At 46.3% G+C, this 15,730-nt stretch overlaps 1 protein-coding gene across 3 annotated transcripts in view; it reads left to right on the top strand.

Annotated features, from left to right (window-relative positions):
- PLCD3 (phospholipase C delta 3) overlaps positions 1-15,730 on the top strand; it is a 56,192-nt gene that overhangs the window by 30,302 nt on the left and 10,160 nt on the right. For 2 of the 3 annotated variants that reach the window (XM_066631302.1, XM_066631304.1), the window contains exons 3-9: positions 4,186-4,414; positions 5,176-5,305; positions 6,256-6,481; positions 7,593-7,794; positions 8,628-8,772; positions 9,706-9,858; positions 15,521-15,640. In XM_066631302.1, the coding sequence (XP_066487399.1) occupies positions 4,186-4,414; positions 5,176-5,305; positions 6,256-6,481; positions 7,593-7,794; positions 8,628-8,772; positions 9,706-9,858; positions 15,521-15,640 (1,205 nt within the window). The remainder of the gene's footprint in view (positions 1-4,185; positions 4,415-5,175; positions 5,306-6,255; positions 6,482-7,592; positions 7,795-8,627; positions 8,773-9,705; positions 9,859-15,520; positions 15,641-15,730) is intronic. The other variant, XM_066631303.1, reaches the window with a different exon arrangement.

Here is a 15,730-nt window from a genome sequence, read left to right as displayed (position 1 = left end):
TTGGAAGAGAGTGATTGTAGGAAATGCCACCAAAATACCACCACACAGACAGCAGCTTAATAATGTAAACATATGACATCATTTCATGGATAAGGTTTAAGCCAGCGGTTCCCAAACTTGACATGGTCACAGCACCCTTCTTTCATGGCAGCCTCTTCCCAGTTCTCCTGGGCACTGCCATCTTGGATTGCATTTCTGGAGGAAAAATCCATTATGGGGTACAAGCCATGATGTGTATGCGCAACTTCCTGATTTTAGAAATGGGTTATGTCAGAATGCCAGATGCAAGGGAGGGCACCAGGATGAGGTCTCTTGTTATCTGGTGTGCTCCCTGGGGCATTTGGTGGGCCGCTGTGAGATACAGGAAGCTGGACTAGATGGGCCTATGGCCTGATCCAGTGGGGCTGTTCTTATGTTCTTATGTTCTTATGCATACATACACATGCAGTTTTATGCACAAGCCCTTAAAATGGAGGTTTGCAAATTCCTTTTTCAAGCCTCGCTCTGAAACTGGTGGCTAGATGTCACATTCCACTTCTGCAAAGTCTGTGCCTATCCCTATTGACTCTGCAGGAAAAAAAAAATCCCCAGGAAAACAAACCAACACTTTCCCCTGAACCACAGGCTAGTTGAATTGGATGAACCTTGACTAATTGCGAGTTTATGTTGGTTCAAGATATGCCCTGTTTCAGACAATTCTGATGAAGAGCAGGAAGTTCAAAATCATTCCTTGACCATGAATTCACTCAAGGTGGCTGTAGTCAAGCCACTCTTCCTCAGCTTTACTCCAAGGGTTGGAAGATGGAGACGATAACCTACTTTGCAAGGTTGATGTAAGGATTTCTGAGATAATATATGTGAGCCTTGGTATCAATGCAAGGTCATATTATGAATGTCTTGATATAGTCATATTATGAATGTCTTCAGGCTCCCATGCCATGCAACTGTTTAAAGGCACAGAATCTCCATCTATACCAGGGGTGCCCAAACCCCAGCCTGGGAGCCACATCAGGCCCTCGGGGGCTCCCAATAAGGCCCTCGGGGAGCCCCTAATCAGACCCTTGGGGAGTCTCCAATCAGCCTCTGGCCCTCCAGAGACTTGCTGGAGCCTGTGCTGGCCCGACGTAACTGTTCTCAGCAAGGGGACAACTGTTTGACCTCTCATCTGAGCTAGTCAAATGAGGGACGAGTCAAATGAGTCAAGTGGGATGAGGGCTCCCTCCACTACTTGCTGTTTCACGTTTGTGATGCAGCAGTGGCAGCGAAGGAAAGGCTGGCCTTGCTTTGTGCAAGGCTTTTTATAGGCCTTGAGCTACTGCAAGACCTTCATTCAGTCATATAATTTCCATCTCTAATATATTCATTTATGTAAATATATTCAGATTTTAATTGTAAATTAATTCTTTTTTCCCCGGCCCCCAACACAGTGTCAGAGAGATGATGTGGCCCTCCTGCCAAAATGTTTGTACACCCCTGATCTATACAAAAACTTGACAACCTTATTTGCATAGACAAGATGGGGAGCAGAGTAAAGGCTAAGAATTTGGATTGGTCGCCAAGCACAACTGAAGGTGATTTAGGATTATTGCTACCTATTACAGTTCTGATGCTACTTTTTTACTTGTCACATCAGGAGACACTCATAAAGAGTGTCTTACAATAGATGCAGTTCTTGGAATACCATATTTGATCTTAAAATGCCTGGGTGTGCATATAATGGGTGTATATCCAGAACAACTCCTCAATGATAGAATGATTTTTGTATAATAGAGTATCCATCAGTTTTGCTAGTATTTATTTCAATTTTCTGCTCTGAAGTGAGGGCAATTAGGAGCTTGGTTTGCAAGATGTGCTGAAAATTAAGCAACTTTGTGAAGATCAGTGTAAAGGATATTTTTCCATTATTTGGCTTTACAGAAGTTCTTAAAAAAAAAAAAAAGTCAGGTGCCTGCCCTCAAGGAGATCACAATCTAAAATTAGCAGTCCGGAAGACAACAGAGAGAAGGATAGCATAGGGGGGAGGTGAGCAAATGCAGCATACAAACTTAAGCTTGGTCATAGTTGGGAATCGGGATTAAGGACTTTCACTAAAAGCCTTGCAGGAAGGATGGTGAGGGGGCTGGACACCAAGTCCTATGGGCATGTTTAGTAGGGGGAAGAAATGGTTAAGTGGTGACAGGATTACTATCTACAACTATCTGAAGGGTTGGCATGTAGAAGGTGGGCTACATCATCTCGCTGACGTTGTGTTGGGGGCTGGCAAAAATTAATTTACATTTCAAATTTGAATAAAATTACATAAATTTACACAAATGAATATATTATAGATGAAAATTATATGAATGAATGAAGGGCTTACAATAGCTCAAGGCCTTTAAAAGGCCTTACACAAAACAAAGCCGACCTTTCCTTCACTGCCACTGCTGCATCACAGACGTGAAACAGCAAGTAGTGGAGGGAGCCTTCGGCCCGCAGCTCATATGCAAGAGTTCGAGCAGTCACCCTTGCGCTGAGAGCAGTTGCGTCGGACCAGCATGGGATCCAACAAGTCTCCAGAGAGCCAGAGGCTTATTGGAGACTGGGGGTTCCCTGTGGGCCTGATTGGGAGTTCCTGAGGGCCGCAAATGGCCCCAGGGCCGGCGTTTGGGCACCCCTGTTTTAGAGGGTAGGACCCTGGCAAGTGGGTTTAAATTACAAGGGAGTTTCTGTTTAAACATCAGGAATAACTTTGTGTTGGTAGGAACTGTTTGGCAGTGAAACTACCTGCTTTGGCAGGTCATAGATCCTCAGTAACTGGAGATCTTTAAGCTTTGGCGGCATAGCCATCTCTTGGGGGGGGGCCATAGGCGTGGACTGCCTGCATTGGCAGGGGCTTGATGATCTTGTAAGTCCCTTCCAATTCAATGATTCTAGGAAAAAAATGGTTTCGAGGAGGGATTTAAAGGCACCATGAGCTGTTGCATGCATAGGTGGTACAAAGGGAGAATGTGTTGAGTCAGATGTGTTGAGAATGTAGAAGCCAGGATGGTTTAGTGGTTCTGTTTTTGGCTTAGGCCTGGAAGATTCAGGCCCGTATCCCTACTAAGCCATGAGACTTCCTGGGTCACTATCTCACAGCCTCACCTAACCTCATAAGATTGTTGTGAGGACAAAAGGAGGGAAGCAACCATGCACACCTCCCTGAGCAACTTGGAGGAAGGGTGCTATAAAAATGTGAAAGATAAAAATAAATAAATATTGGAGAGCAAGAGACCTGCAAGTGCCTGAAAGCTGATACTAGTGACGTGTAGCCTAGGATTGATGTTTTCAATATATGAAATTCAACCACCTGCCCACCTCCCTGACCACATCTTTAATCCCTCCATGCTTTTGCCCACAATATTCCTCTTCCCTGAGCTTTGTTACTTCTCTGTTCCCTGCTCTCCACCCGCATACAGCTTCTCCTGAGTGAGATTCCTACCCCCCACCATCACATTCTTTCCTTCTCAGTCCCCCTACTGCCACTCTGGCATACTGGACCTCAGGCCTGCAGCTTTCATTGTTGCTCCATTTCCTTCCTTCTACCAGTAAGTAAGGGATCTTACAAAACCATTAAGGATTACTGAGATAATATACATAAAGTGCACTGAGCATATAAGAAAAGAACTGCATTAAATGCAGCCAGGGCCAACTCACGTCCTCTGACATTCTAGCCCTCTGCTCTCCTCTCTTTCATGCTTCTGCTCTGTCCCCCGCTTTTCCCATCCAGGGAATGGAAGGAGGAGAAGCAGTGGTGGCAGACAGAAATGGGCTCTCTATCAATCTGCTGCCTGAAGCAACTGCTTCAGTCAGCCTCATGGATGGGCCAGCCTGAATGCAACGCATCCTGACCCTTTGTGAAGTTTTTCCTCAGCTTCCCTTTCTCTTTGTTCCCTATCCACAGCTCCCTGCCTGTTCTGCTTTTGTTCCCCTCAAGCCACTATCAAGTTCTTTCTTTTAGCCTTCTGTCCACTCTTTTCCTGTCGCTCCCCTGAGTCTAATCTATCTTATCACTCTGCTACCGAGCTCTCACTATGACAGTCTAACAATGGCAGTCTAACATGTTTTCTTTGGGAAGTCCCTTTGCCTTTTGATCTTGACCACTCTTTCTTATGCCAGTCATGCGCTCCATCTGCGAAATCCCTGTGTTCCTCTTCTGTCTTTCAGTCTCCATCCTGCACATTGAAAGTGTACGTGAAGGTTGTCATTCTGAGGGGCTTCGGAAATTTGGTGGCTCTTTTCCCGAGGCCCAGTGCTTCACTATTGTCTTCAGGGGCAAGCGGAAAAACCTGGATCTCGCTGCTCGGTGTGTGGATGAGGCTCAGTGCTGGGTGAGGGGGCTCACCAAACTAATGGCCAGAGCTGAAGCTATGAGCCAGCGCGAAAAGCTGGAGCAATATCCTTTCTGTTGAATCTGCCAGGGACTTAGCAGTCAGGTTCCTCCTTAAGAGCCAAAGAGAAGGGCTTGGCTGATTCACTGGAAGCGATTGACCCCAAACAACAAGGTTTGAAACAGGATTTTGAAAGAAGGTTTCCAGAGTGAGATCAGCACTGTTTGAAATCCACAAGCTGATTGTGCATTGGAGCCTCACTGATGCGCAGCAGAGCAGTAGGATTTTGTACACCAGAGGGGATGAATTCTGACTTCACTCTCTGGGCTTGAAGCCCTTCTTCACCTGTGGTAAAAGTCACAACCTGAAAACCAGTGTAATCATTTTAATATTTGCATCCATCTGCATCATATTCCCAAATGCTTGTTGAGGCAAGGAGGACATACAGTACTTCAGATTGCCCTGCTCTGAGAATGGCTGGTACCTCTGGACATCACTCTGTTTGACCTACAATGCTAATGTAAACATTTCCCACTTACTTTGCTAGATAACATCTGCTTATGAGATGTTAGACAGCTCAGGATCAGCAAAGTTCATCTTTGTTTCACTTTGGAAATATTTGACAAAGAAATGGTTCCCAATTCTGCAACAATACTGCAGAAATTTAGTAACACATGATTCATTACAACGAATCATTCAATATCAGTATTCACTTGTTGTAAATATTCCCCAGTGCATACGGGTTTTTTTTGGGGGGTGGGGGGGTTTAAGTTCCCAGGGCTGGTGCCTCCTGGTGCTTTCGCTCTTTCCTTACATCACAGCCTACCTGGATCCATGACATTCTGCACCAGGCAGATAAGAACAAAGACAACAAGATGAGCTTCAAAGAAATAAAAAACATGTTGCGCATGATCAACATTGACATGAACGACATCTATGCTTACAGGCTCTTCAAGGTAATCCCCTGAAAAACACAATGTTCTGCTTTATGCTCCATGTTCTATCTTGCCTCCTATCTCAAGTCCTGCTTTGCTGTAGCTCCCATTAAACGCTTTGGCTCTCCTGCAAACTCGCTGATATATTGTGCTTTGCACCCCTTCGCAAAACAAAAACAAGATTTGAAGGCTCAGCAGTCCCTTCGGAGATGGCTTTTGCCCTGTTTCCCTGGCTGTCACTTTTTCTATAACAGCAGTAGAGTTACAGTGCGCTAGGCTTGCAGTCAAAGATTTGGTGTTTATTTCACATCAATACATGAACTTCAGTCTTTCTCCCCTCTAGCTATTCTCTTTTTCCAGTTTCCTTTCCTACAAAGCCTCCTCCTTCTGGCCTTTCTTTGCTTTCATTCTTCGGCACAACTCCATCCTCGAGTTCTTGCCTCCTATGGCCCCTTTCATTTTCTCATGGCCCTGCTACATCCTCCTTTCCTAGACCAGCCTTTTTCAGCCAGCGTGCCGTGACACACTGGTGTGCCGCGAATGGTCCACAGATGAGCTTGGGAGTTTGGGGAGGGTCGTTTATTAGTAGAGCCACTGGGGGATGTGAGCCCCCCACCAACAGCATGGTGCACCTTGTCAATTGTCAAAAAACAGATGGTGTGCCTTGACAATTTTAGCACTTTGTCAGTGTGCCACCAGACAAAGTTGAAAATCACTGTCCTAGACCCTTGTTTCTTTTAGCATTGGCTTGGAGCTCCAGAATAAGTCATGCAAAATCCATGCAGAATTGCTTAAAATGCATTATTTATTTTAATTGCAGAATTTCAGTTTCTGAAAACAAGCCTTACTAACTACATAACGTTTGCCACTTCCATACCAGAGCAATGCTTAAGCCTTCTCAGTTGCTACCAGTTCACCCTTTTGCATCTCTCTGTGGCTACGTAGTTATTTCTCCTCCTCTCCTTCATCAGGAATGTGACAGATCAAACAATGACCGCTTGGAAGAACATGAAATTGAGGAGTTCTGCACACGGCTGATGGCGCGGCCTGAGCTGGAGGAAATTTTCCACCGCTACTCTGGCGAGGATTGCGTGCTGTCAGCGGACGAACTGCGGGAATTCCTGCGTGACCAGGGTGAGGAAGCAAACTTGCAGAGAGCTCGTGACATCATCCAGATGTATGAGCTGAATGAGAAAGGTATGAACACTCTGCATGCACTTCAAAGTGTTGGTGGTGCATTTGCCAAATGGTTATGATGCCAGAAAGTATGAACAGATCAGGGAAGTGACAGAAGTCTCTCCTGGAATATTGCACATGAGGTGCAGCCTAAACGAAAACTGTCACAGGTTACATAAAGACCATTATTGCTGTGGAGCAATGAGGGCAACCCCCCCTTACATCTAGACTAGATCTGATCCAGTCTTGATAGCTTGGTGACTGTGAAACATAAGAGGAGTCACTGCAGTCTAACCTGTTTGCTAGTTGTTCCTAATTGCATCTTCTTCCACTAGACCAGAAATTGACTAGACCAGGTTGCACATATTGATCTAGTCAATTTCATAAGGGAAGCTTTTTGTCCTTTCAGCTACTAACATGGGAAAGGAAAACTTCAAAAACCATTTCAAAAGTTCTTCCCATTTGGGAGGGTAAGGGGGCATGTAGGGGCATTGTGGGCTCTCTTCATTGACTCTGTGACAGTCACGCCAGGAATATTCACATTATTACAGCCATGCTGATTACACTTCTGAAGCTGTTTTCAGTTTTTCCAGGACCTATATTGGAACCCTACAATATTTTTCTGTATTTCAATTTTGTGGCCTTGGTGGGTGAGTCACAGGTTTATTGAGGGCAATGACAAGTGTACACCATTGCATTCAAGACTCTGGAATGTCATTTGTCATTCAGAAACCTGAAGTTTCACCGTACATTCTGAAGAATGGATGGTGGCTGTTGAAACATGGCATTTCCTTCTGTCTTCTCTCCATAACAAAACATGCTTCTTGTTTCCCTACCCCATTCCCCAATGAGAGACAGCAATCAATGAAATGGAGCCAAGATGGAGAAACAGGAAGTGCAGTGACATCACAATGTTTGCTTGCGTTGCACATTTTGGAGAAAAGGGGTGGAAGGAGATGGGGCTGTGACTTGCAGTGGCTCTCTTGTGCCTGATTCCTAACATCCTTGTTCCTGGAGCAGGATAAGGAGCTCTCTTATGAAATGTGCACATCAGGTGCTCTTGATGGATGTAAGCTAGCCAGCTGCAACGGAAGGCTAGCAACCCCTTAACAAACAATTCTCCATCCCACAGCCAGGCAGCACAACCTCATGATGCTGGATGGCTTCATGATGTACCTGCTGTCTTCAGCTGGGAGCATCCTCAGCCAGGCCCACACTGAGGTCTACCAGGACATGAGCCAACCATTGTGCCACTACTTCATCTCCTCCTCCCATAACACCTACCTGACTGACAACCAGATTGGTGGGACCAGTAGCACCGAGGCATATATCCGGTAAGAAGGCTTTGAGCCTAGCAAAGGATAGCTGTAACCAAAGTTTCTCCCACAGAACATGCCAGCAGGGAAAGAATGGAGTAAATAAAGCTCTGAGATTACTGTTGCAAAAAGGAGCAGGTGATGAATCCAGCAAATTTGGAGATGCGCTGGGTGAATGGACAGCAGCCTGCTGGGACCTTGTGACCAGGGCATGCAGAGAGGAAGTCTGGAAGAGAGCAGGGCCTAGGAGAGGGGGTAAAGGGGGTAATTTGTACCTAGTCCCAGGGTCAAAAGGGGGGCCCTGGAGTCAAAGAAGGAGACCCAGAAATTTCCTGGAATCTTACATTTTTCTATCTACTCAGACTTGTTGCCTGCACAGGATACTGGGGACACTACCACGACTGGGGGTGCTGGGGACACTACTGATGCCACATAGATTGGTAGACCTGGGCTCTAAAGATGTTTCCAGCTGTCTCTACCCTCCCCCCGTTTCGCTCCTCCCTGCCCCTATTCTGCTTGCCTGTCACCACCCTCTCCCGCTCTGTTTCACCCTTCACCCTTTGCAAGAGGCCCAAAAGAAACTTTGTGCCCCCTGATAAAATTCCTCTCAGAGGCCCTGGAAGAGAGGGCAACTGGCTGGTGGGGCTGCTTTCTGAGTGCACCAGGGTGAAGGAGGCTGCATGTCAAGACAGAATGGCTGAAAAGGTGCAGTCAAATTGGTACTGGGGGGAGGTGGGAGAACACAATGTAATTGCCAAAGGAAAATGTATTTCAAGCCATGCCTTCTGTGCGTGGCACAGGCTGGTTGCATTTTACCCCCCCCCCCCACCACCTCACTTTCTCTTTGGCAGGGCATTGATGAAAGGGTGCAGATGTGTGGAGCTTGACTGCTGGGAGGGGTCCAATGGAGAACCCATCATCTACCATGGCCACACCCTTACCACCAAGATCCTCTTCCGGGATGTCATTGAATGCATCCGGGACTATGCCTTCAAGGTAGGCTGAGCTACATCTGCAAGAGGGATCTGAAGGCCTTAGGAGTGGACCTCAACAGGTGGGAAACCCTGGCCTCTGAGCAGCCTGCTTGGAGGCAGGCTGTGCAGCATGGCCTTTCCCAGTTTGAAGAGACACTTGGCCAACAGTCTGAGGCTAAGAGGCAAAGAAGGAAGGCCCACAGCCAGAGAGACAGACCAGGGACAGACTGCACTTGCTCCCAGTGTGGAAGGGATTGTTACTCCCGAATTGGCCTTTTCAGCCACACTAGACGCTGTTCCAGAACCACCTTTCAGAGCGCGATACCATAGTCTTTCGAGACTGAAGGTTGCCAACAAAAAAAGGAAGCAGCTATGCTCTATCTTTGTGGCACAGACATGTTCTTGTTAACATTTGCATGTGAATTCATAAATCAGTCTGAAGCAAAGTGCATCCTTCCTTTGTTTTTCTTACGATGCATGTGTGTGTCATAGCTGTCACCATCTTAGAAATTGCATAACCTCTCTTGTGAGTCAGTGAGAGAGGAATGTCTCTTTCTCAGATGTCACCTGCCACCTGAAGCTTTTGTAAGAACATAACTAACATTTTACAAAAACCTGCATATTGCCAATTCAGGAAGTAGGAAAGCTGCATTTTAAAGCCAAATGTACCTTATCAGCTTAAGTTTCATGCTTGCATGACAGACACAGACACAGGAAATGCAATCACAGGAAATGCAATCACTGATGACATGACAGACACAGGAAATGCAATCACTGATTTAATAGCTTCACCTGCTGATTTTTGTATTGTACACAGAACCTCTGTCCATATAAAAAGCTGGCAGTTACGTATCGCTCATATACAGAAAATCCCCCAAATGTATATTGACCAAAAACCCATCCCTTGAGAGAAGTCCTTGGAGGCATGTTCTTGACCCTGTTTTTTTGTTCTCAGCATTCCTCTTACCCTGTGATACTCTCGCTGGAGAACCACTGTGGGGTCGAACAGCAATCCACAATGGCCCGCCACATGAAGACAATTTTGGGGGACATGCTGTTGACCGAACCACTGGATGGAGATGTGCCCAAACACCTCCCATCACCTGAGGTAATATAATTTGGGTTGTGTTTTTTTTCCTTGCTGGCAAACATCTGCTCCAGGGCCAGCCATGTGCTAGGTCCTGTACATTATAAATACAGATGACAAGTTCAGGCTGAGGAAGCAGTGAAAGACTGAAAGAAGAGATCTGAAGGAGAGGAGAAGATAAGATCTCTTATGACTAAAATCTTGCTTTAACAAAACAAAAACAAATCAACATCCCTTTTGCACCCAACACCAAATTTCTACTTCTGCAGTGCTGAAGGACCAAAACCTGATCCTGAAGGTCCATGAACCTGATGAGAATGCTTCTTGCTTCCATAACTGCTCCAGAATCTTGCACTCTTCATGTGTGAAAGAAGTATTTCACGGCAGGGCTGTCTGGCATCTGAGTCAGACTTACACCTCATCAACATCTTCCTTGAATTCTGCAGAAGCATTCTTGGTCTGCTACCCCACCGTTTCCCAAACCCCTTATAGCTGTGGTCCCCTTGGTTTCCTGAAATAACACTGCGGGCACACTTCACTTTTTCTGAGTGTGGATCGCATGCTTCTGCGTGAGTCACTCTTCTGCCTCTTGAGTGGAAGGAAGGAAGCCCAGAGCAGCAACGCACGCAGTGATTGTGAAAGAGTGTTGATCGTTGTACTGTGCAGTGGTATAGTCTAGCTACAGTGGGACCAAGCTCTGTTTGGTCCATTCAGATCCAGCTGGAGCACTGATCCCTGCACTTTCTTTGATCAGCTGCCACTGTGGAAGAGGAATGGCCTGGAAGGGCCAGATTGGTAGACAGAGCCTTAGAGCAGCAAGCAGAGAGTCACCTGTGTGATTGTGCATTGTAACTGTGTACCAGAAGCAGGCTGTGAGGGTGAAGTAGTGGCAGGCAGAGGCTCAGGGCTCCAAGGCTTTCCAAGTCCAGCTACTCTTGCTGTGGCACTACCAATGGAGAGATTCCTGTTGTGCCCTGATCAATCCTGTATACATTTTCCTGGGATTACTTTCCACTGGATTCAATGAGAGTTACTTCTGAGTAGACATGCATTGTGCTGTTAGGTGAGGAACAAACATGAAACCACCTGCAGCTGTTTTGATTTTGCCTGGTAGCTCCTTTCCCAGCAAGTAAGGCTGTTGTGGATCAAGGGCACCCCGCTCCTTGTGCAAAAGCTGTGCCTCCTCTCTGGCCCTCTGAGCTCCATCAAAAATTGGGATGGGGGTTAAATCAGAGAACTAATAGCCTCTATGACAGTGTTGTCTGCAGAGGACAGGGTCATTTCTGGGGTTGTAAGGGGAGGGGACTTGAGCTCTCTTTCTTGATTAGATTAATTTTACTTTTGGCCTCTCTGGCTGGGATTCTGGAGGTTTTGGACCTGTCATCATTGACATCCTTCAGTCTCGGAAGACTATCACACTCTGAATAGTGGTTCTGGAACAGCATCTAGTGTGGCTGAAAAGGCCAATTTGGGAGTGATAATCCCTTCCACACTGGGAATAAATGTAGTCTGTCCCTGGTGTCCCTGGCTATGGGCCTTCCTTCTTTGCCTCTTTGCCTCAGTCTGTTGGGCAAGTGTCTCTTCAAACTGGGAGAGGCCATGCTGCACAGCCTGCCTCCAAGCAGGCCGCTCAGAGGCCAAGGTTTCCCACCTGTTGAGGTCCATTCCTAAGGCCTTCAGATCCCTCTTGCAGATGTCCTTGTATCGCAGCTGTGGTCTACCTGTAGGGCGCTTTCCTTGCACGAGTTCTCCATAGAGGAAATCCTTTGGGATCTGGCCATCATCCATTCTCATGACATGACCAAACCAACGTAGGCGTCTCTGTTTCAGCAGTGCATACATGCTAGGGATTCCAGCTCATTCCAGGACTGTGTTGTTTGGAACTTTGTCCTGCCAGGTGATACTGAGGATGCATCGGAGGCAGCATATGTGGAAAGTGTTCAGTTTCCTCTCCTGTTGTGAGCAAAGAGTCCATGACTCGCTGCAGTACAGAAGTGTACTCAGGACGCAAGCTCTGTAGACCTGGATCTTGGTATGTTCCGTCAGCTTCTTGTTGGACCAGACTCTCTTTGTGAGTCTGGAAAATGTGGTAGTTGCTTTACCGATGCATTTGTTTAGCTACCGAGAAGCTATCAAGAGAAAGGGTGTTGGAGATCGTTGAGCCAAGGTACACAAAGTCATAGACAACCTCCAGTTCATGAGCAGATATTGTATAGCAGGGAGGTGAGTCCACATCCTGAACCATGACTTGTGTTTTCTTCAGGCTGATTGTCAGTCCAAAGTCTTGGCAGGCCTTGCTAAAACGATCCATGAGCTGTTGGAGATCTTTGGCAGAGTGGGCGGTGACAGCTGCATTGTTGGCAAAGAGGAAGTCATGCACACATTTCAGCTGGACTTTGCTCTCAGTCTGGAGAGGTTGAAGAGCTTTCCGTCTGATCTGGTCCGGAGATAGATGCCTTCTGTTGCAGTTCCAAAGGCCTGCTTCAGCAGGACAGTGAAGAAAATCCCAAACAAGGTCGGCGCAGGAACACAGCCCTGCTTCACTCTGCTTCAGATGTCAAAGGGGTCTGATGTGGAGCCATCAAAGACAACAGTGCCCTTCATGTCCTTGTGGAAAGACCTGATGATGCTGAGGAGCCTGTAGGGACCTACAGGCTCCTGGACCTGTAGGGTTGTGTGAATAGTGAAGAGGGCTTCAGCGCCCAAGGACAGCCAGGATTTGATGACAGAGAGAAAAAAGGAGCAGAGGTGTGGTGAGATGTGCACATCCGCATCCCAGAACAATGGGTGTGCCTTAGTCTCTGTGTCTTAACATGATCACATTCCTGAGGATTTAAAGAGTCTCAGAACCTATTTGGAGATGAATAAAATGGCATTAGGTCTTAGTAACGGGAAATAATATTGACTATAGCAGTGAAAAAGGCACAGATCTTTCCAATAATTTGTGCTGTGAATACAACTCAGCTACTTCTTTAGTGAAATGAATGATGTGTCGCATAGCCTGGATCCATGGAGGGTGGGCACTGGATGGCACCAAGCAGTGGCCTTGGTCACTTCTGCAGCCAGCACAACACTCCCAGTTTGGCAAGGGAGGCAGCATCTGCTGACACTGCTTTGGGCAGAGAAATCTCCCAAAGGTTTGCCAGCTAAAAGGGCTGTGCATCAAGACCCGCCTTACCCTTCCTGTAGGAGTGCAAGGGATAAGTACTTGCTCAGCAGCACTGACTGAGATGGTTGTGCTGGCAGAACACCTGGAGTGATGGCACTGCACCAGCATCTTGTTCCTACATTAGTGCAAAGTTGTATTTCTTTACTTATCTTCATTTTTTTTTTTGCTGTATAGTCTTAGTATGGCTATAGGGTGTATGGCTACCCCTGTGTCACCAAGACTCTTGCATTTCAAAATGTGCCCCTATACCACTGGTCCTGTGCATCTCTGCAGGAGTGATTTGATCCAATTACACCCAATGCCCAGACACAACAGAATTCTTTGCCTTTCTCAGAGGATGATTGGAAAGAAGGGGGAATACGAAAGAACAAAACTGGATTATGTAGGGACACAGCTTTCCCTAAGGATGAGTACTACAGGAATGTTTAATTCTTCAATTTATTTCCCTAGCACTTTAGCATGGAACTCAATTAGGGAACCACTGAGATCAAGCAAGCCTCTGTATGCATTTTAGCTATGGCATGAAACTCCCTATAAGTCCTTTTTTCAATTCAAGTGCAACTTTAGGTGCTTTATAAATAATAATAGTCCAAGTCCAGTCCAATCCAATAATAGTCCAGTCCAGTCCAATAATAGTCCAGTCCAGGTGTTAGGTGCTTTATAAATAATAATAGTCCAGTCCCAGTCCAGTCCAGTAATAGTCCAGTCCAGTCCAATAATATATTAGAGAACCAGGGTGGTGTAGTGGTTCGGGAGTTGGACTTAGCCCTGGAAGATCTAGGTTCAAATCTCAGCTCAGTGCCCAATTCGATCCAATTTTTCAGTGCCGGTGCAGCTGTGCTAATGGGGCATGCGCTGCATCTTGTGGTGGAGAGGCATTCAGAGGCCTCCTCATGGTATGAGAACATTTATTCCCTTACCTCGGGCCTGCATTGCAGTTGCAAGAGTGTTGGAAAGTTGGATAGGATTGGGCCCTTAGTCACAAAACCTCCTGGGTGACACTGGGCCAATCACTATCTCTCAGCCTGGACAACATCACAGGGCTGTTATGAGCACAAAAGGAGGGAAAGAACCATGTATACTACCCTGAATTCCTTGGAGAAAGGGTGGTATAAGAATGTGAAAAATAAATAGAAAAAAATAAAAGAAATTAGGCGGGAAGGAAGACTTTCCGTAAATATCTGGTTATCAATGCACTCTTGCACAGAAAAGAGGGAGTTCATGACCTCCAAAGTCTTAAAATAAAAATAAAACTCAACCAAAGGTTCACAAATTACTGTGGGCCCAATCCTATCCAATTTTCCAGTGCTTGTGTAGCCATGTCAGTGGGGTGTGCACTGTATCCTGTGGTGGGGAGGCAGACCTCCTGGGACAGAGGTCTCCTCAAGGTAGGGAAACATTCATTCCCTTACCTCGTGGCTGCATTGCAACTGCACCGGTGCTGGAAAGTTGGACAGGATTGGGCCCTGTGTCAGAAGGCAGAGAGAAGCATTGCTGGTGTCTGCCACTTGTTAAAAAGAGCAAATATGGTTTCGTGAATACTCCCAAATGTACAACAAGAGAACACACAATCCTGATTTTTAAAAAAGTGGCAATAAATCTGAAAAGTTCACAAAATGGTTCTGGCATCAGGAGCCTTTGGAGTTGTATTGAGTGATCATGTCACAGACAGTGTCCAATAGGTGCTTGGCAGGCTTGAACAACTGCATTCCCACATGACAAGTGGAACTGCAGTGAATGCTCATTTGCAGAGGTTGGAGAAAGAATTGCATTTTTCCAAGTACCAAACATTACTGATCTGATTGGTGAGAAAAATACTGTATAAGGATTTCTCTACAGAAGAGCAATGACGAACATGCAAGGACTGTGCTCAACAAATGAGACACATGAATGTGGATTATACAATAAACTGAACTTGAGGAGACAGCCTGGTAGTGGTTGTGGCAGCCCCAGGATTTTGAGGGCCTTGGAGCAACACACCCTCTTTGTGTCCCCTTAACCTGGAAGGGGAGGGATATAAACTGAGAATTCCTTCTCATTGATTTGGCTTTCTTGGGTGCTTTATGCAAAGTGGGAGTGGCAGTGTGGCTTAGAAGTCATGATGACTGTATGCAATCTCCAGGTTGTAGAGGTGGCCTATCTTTTAATGTCAGATGTAAGGCAGTGGCAACCAGATATAAGTGTACTCCCTGAAGTTTCTTGTGTGCCACTTTGAGATACAGGCTGCAATCCTATGCTCACTTACCTGGGAGTAAGTCCTTTTGAAGCCGGTGGCACTTCTGAGTAGACGTGCATAGGATTGGGTTCACAGGAAGTTGGACTAAATGAGCCCTTGGCCTGATCCAGCAGGGTTCTTCCGTGTTGTGATGAGTTGTGGTGGGTTTTTTGCTAGTCTTGGTGTCCTGGCAGATAATTACCCTCACTGGAGACAGCTCTGGAACCCTTGTTTGGGGTTCTTTAAAACTCCCCATCAGAGATTAAAACTGCTTGTTTTCTCTTTCCCAAACCCTACAGCAGTTAAAGTGGAAGATCTTGGTGAAGGGAAAGAAGCTGCCAGAGGGCAAGAGTGACCCTGAAAGAGTGAGCTACATCTCCAATCCTGAGGAGGAAATGGAAGAAGAAGACGACGAGAAGGTGAGGGCGCAACAGAAATTAGATTTCAGTGCCTGAGAGGATGACCTAGCAGATCCTGGTAATCTTTGCGTTTCTCCTGCATTTCATGAA

The sequence above is a fragment of the Tiliqua scincoides genome, chromosome 5 (assembly GCF_035046505.1).
Source record: "Tiliqua scincoides isolate rTilSci1 chromosome 5, rTilSci1.hap2, whole genome shotgun sequence".
Lineage (NCBI taxonomy): Eukaryota > Metazoa > Chordata > Lepidosauria > Squamata > Scincidae > Tiliqua > Tiliqua scincoides.
This window is presented reverse-complemented; position numbering and strand designations above follow the sequence as displayed.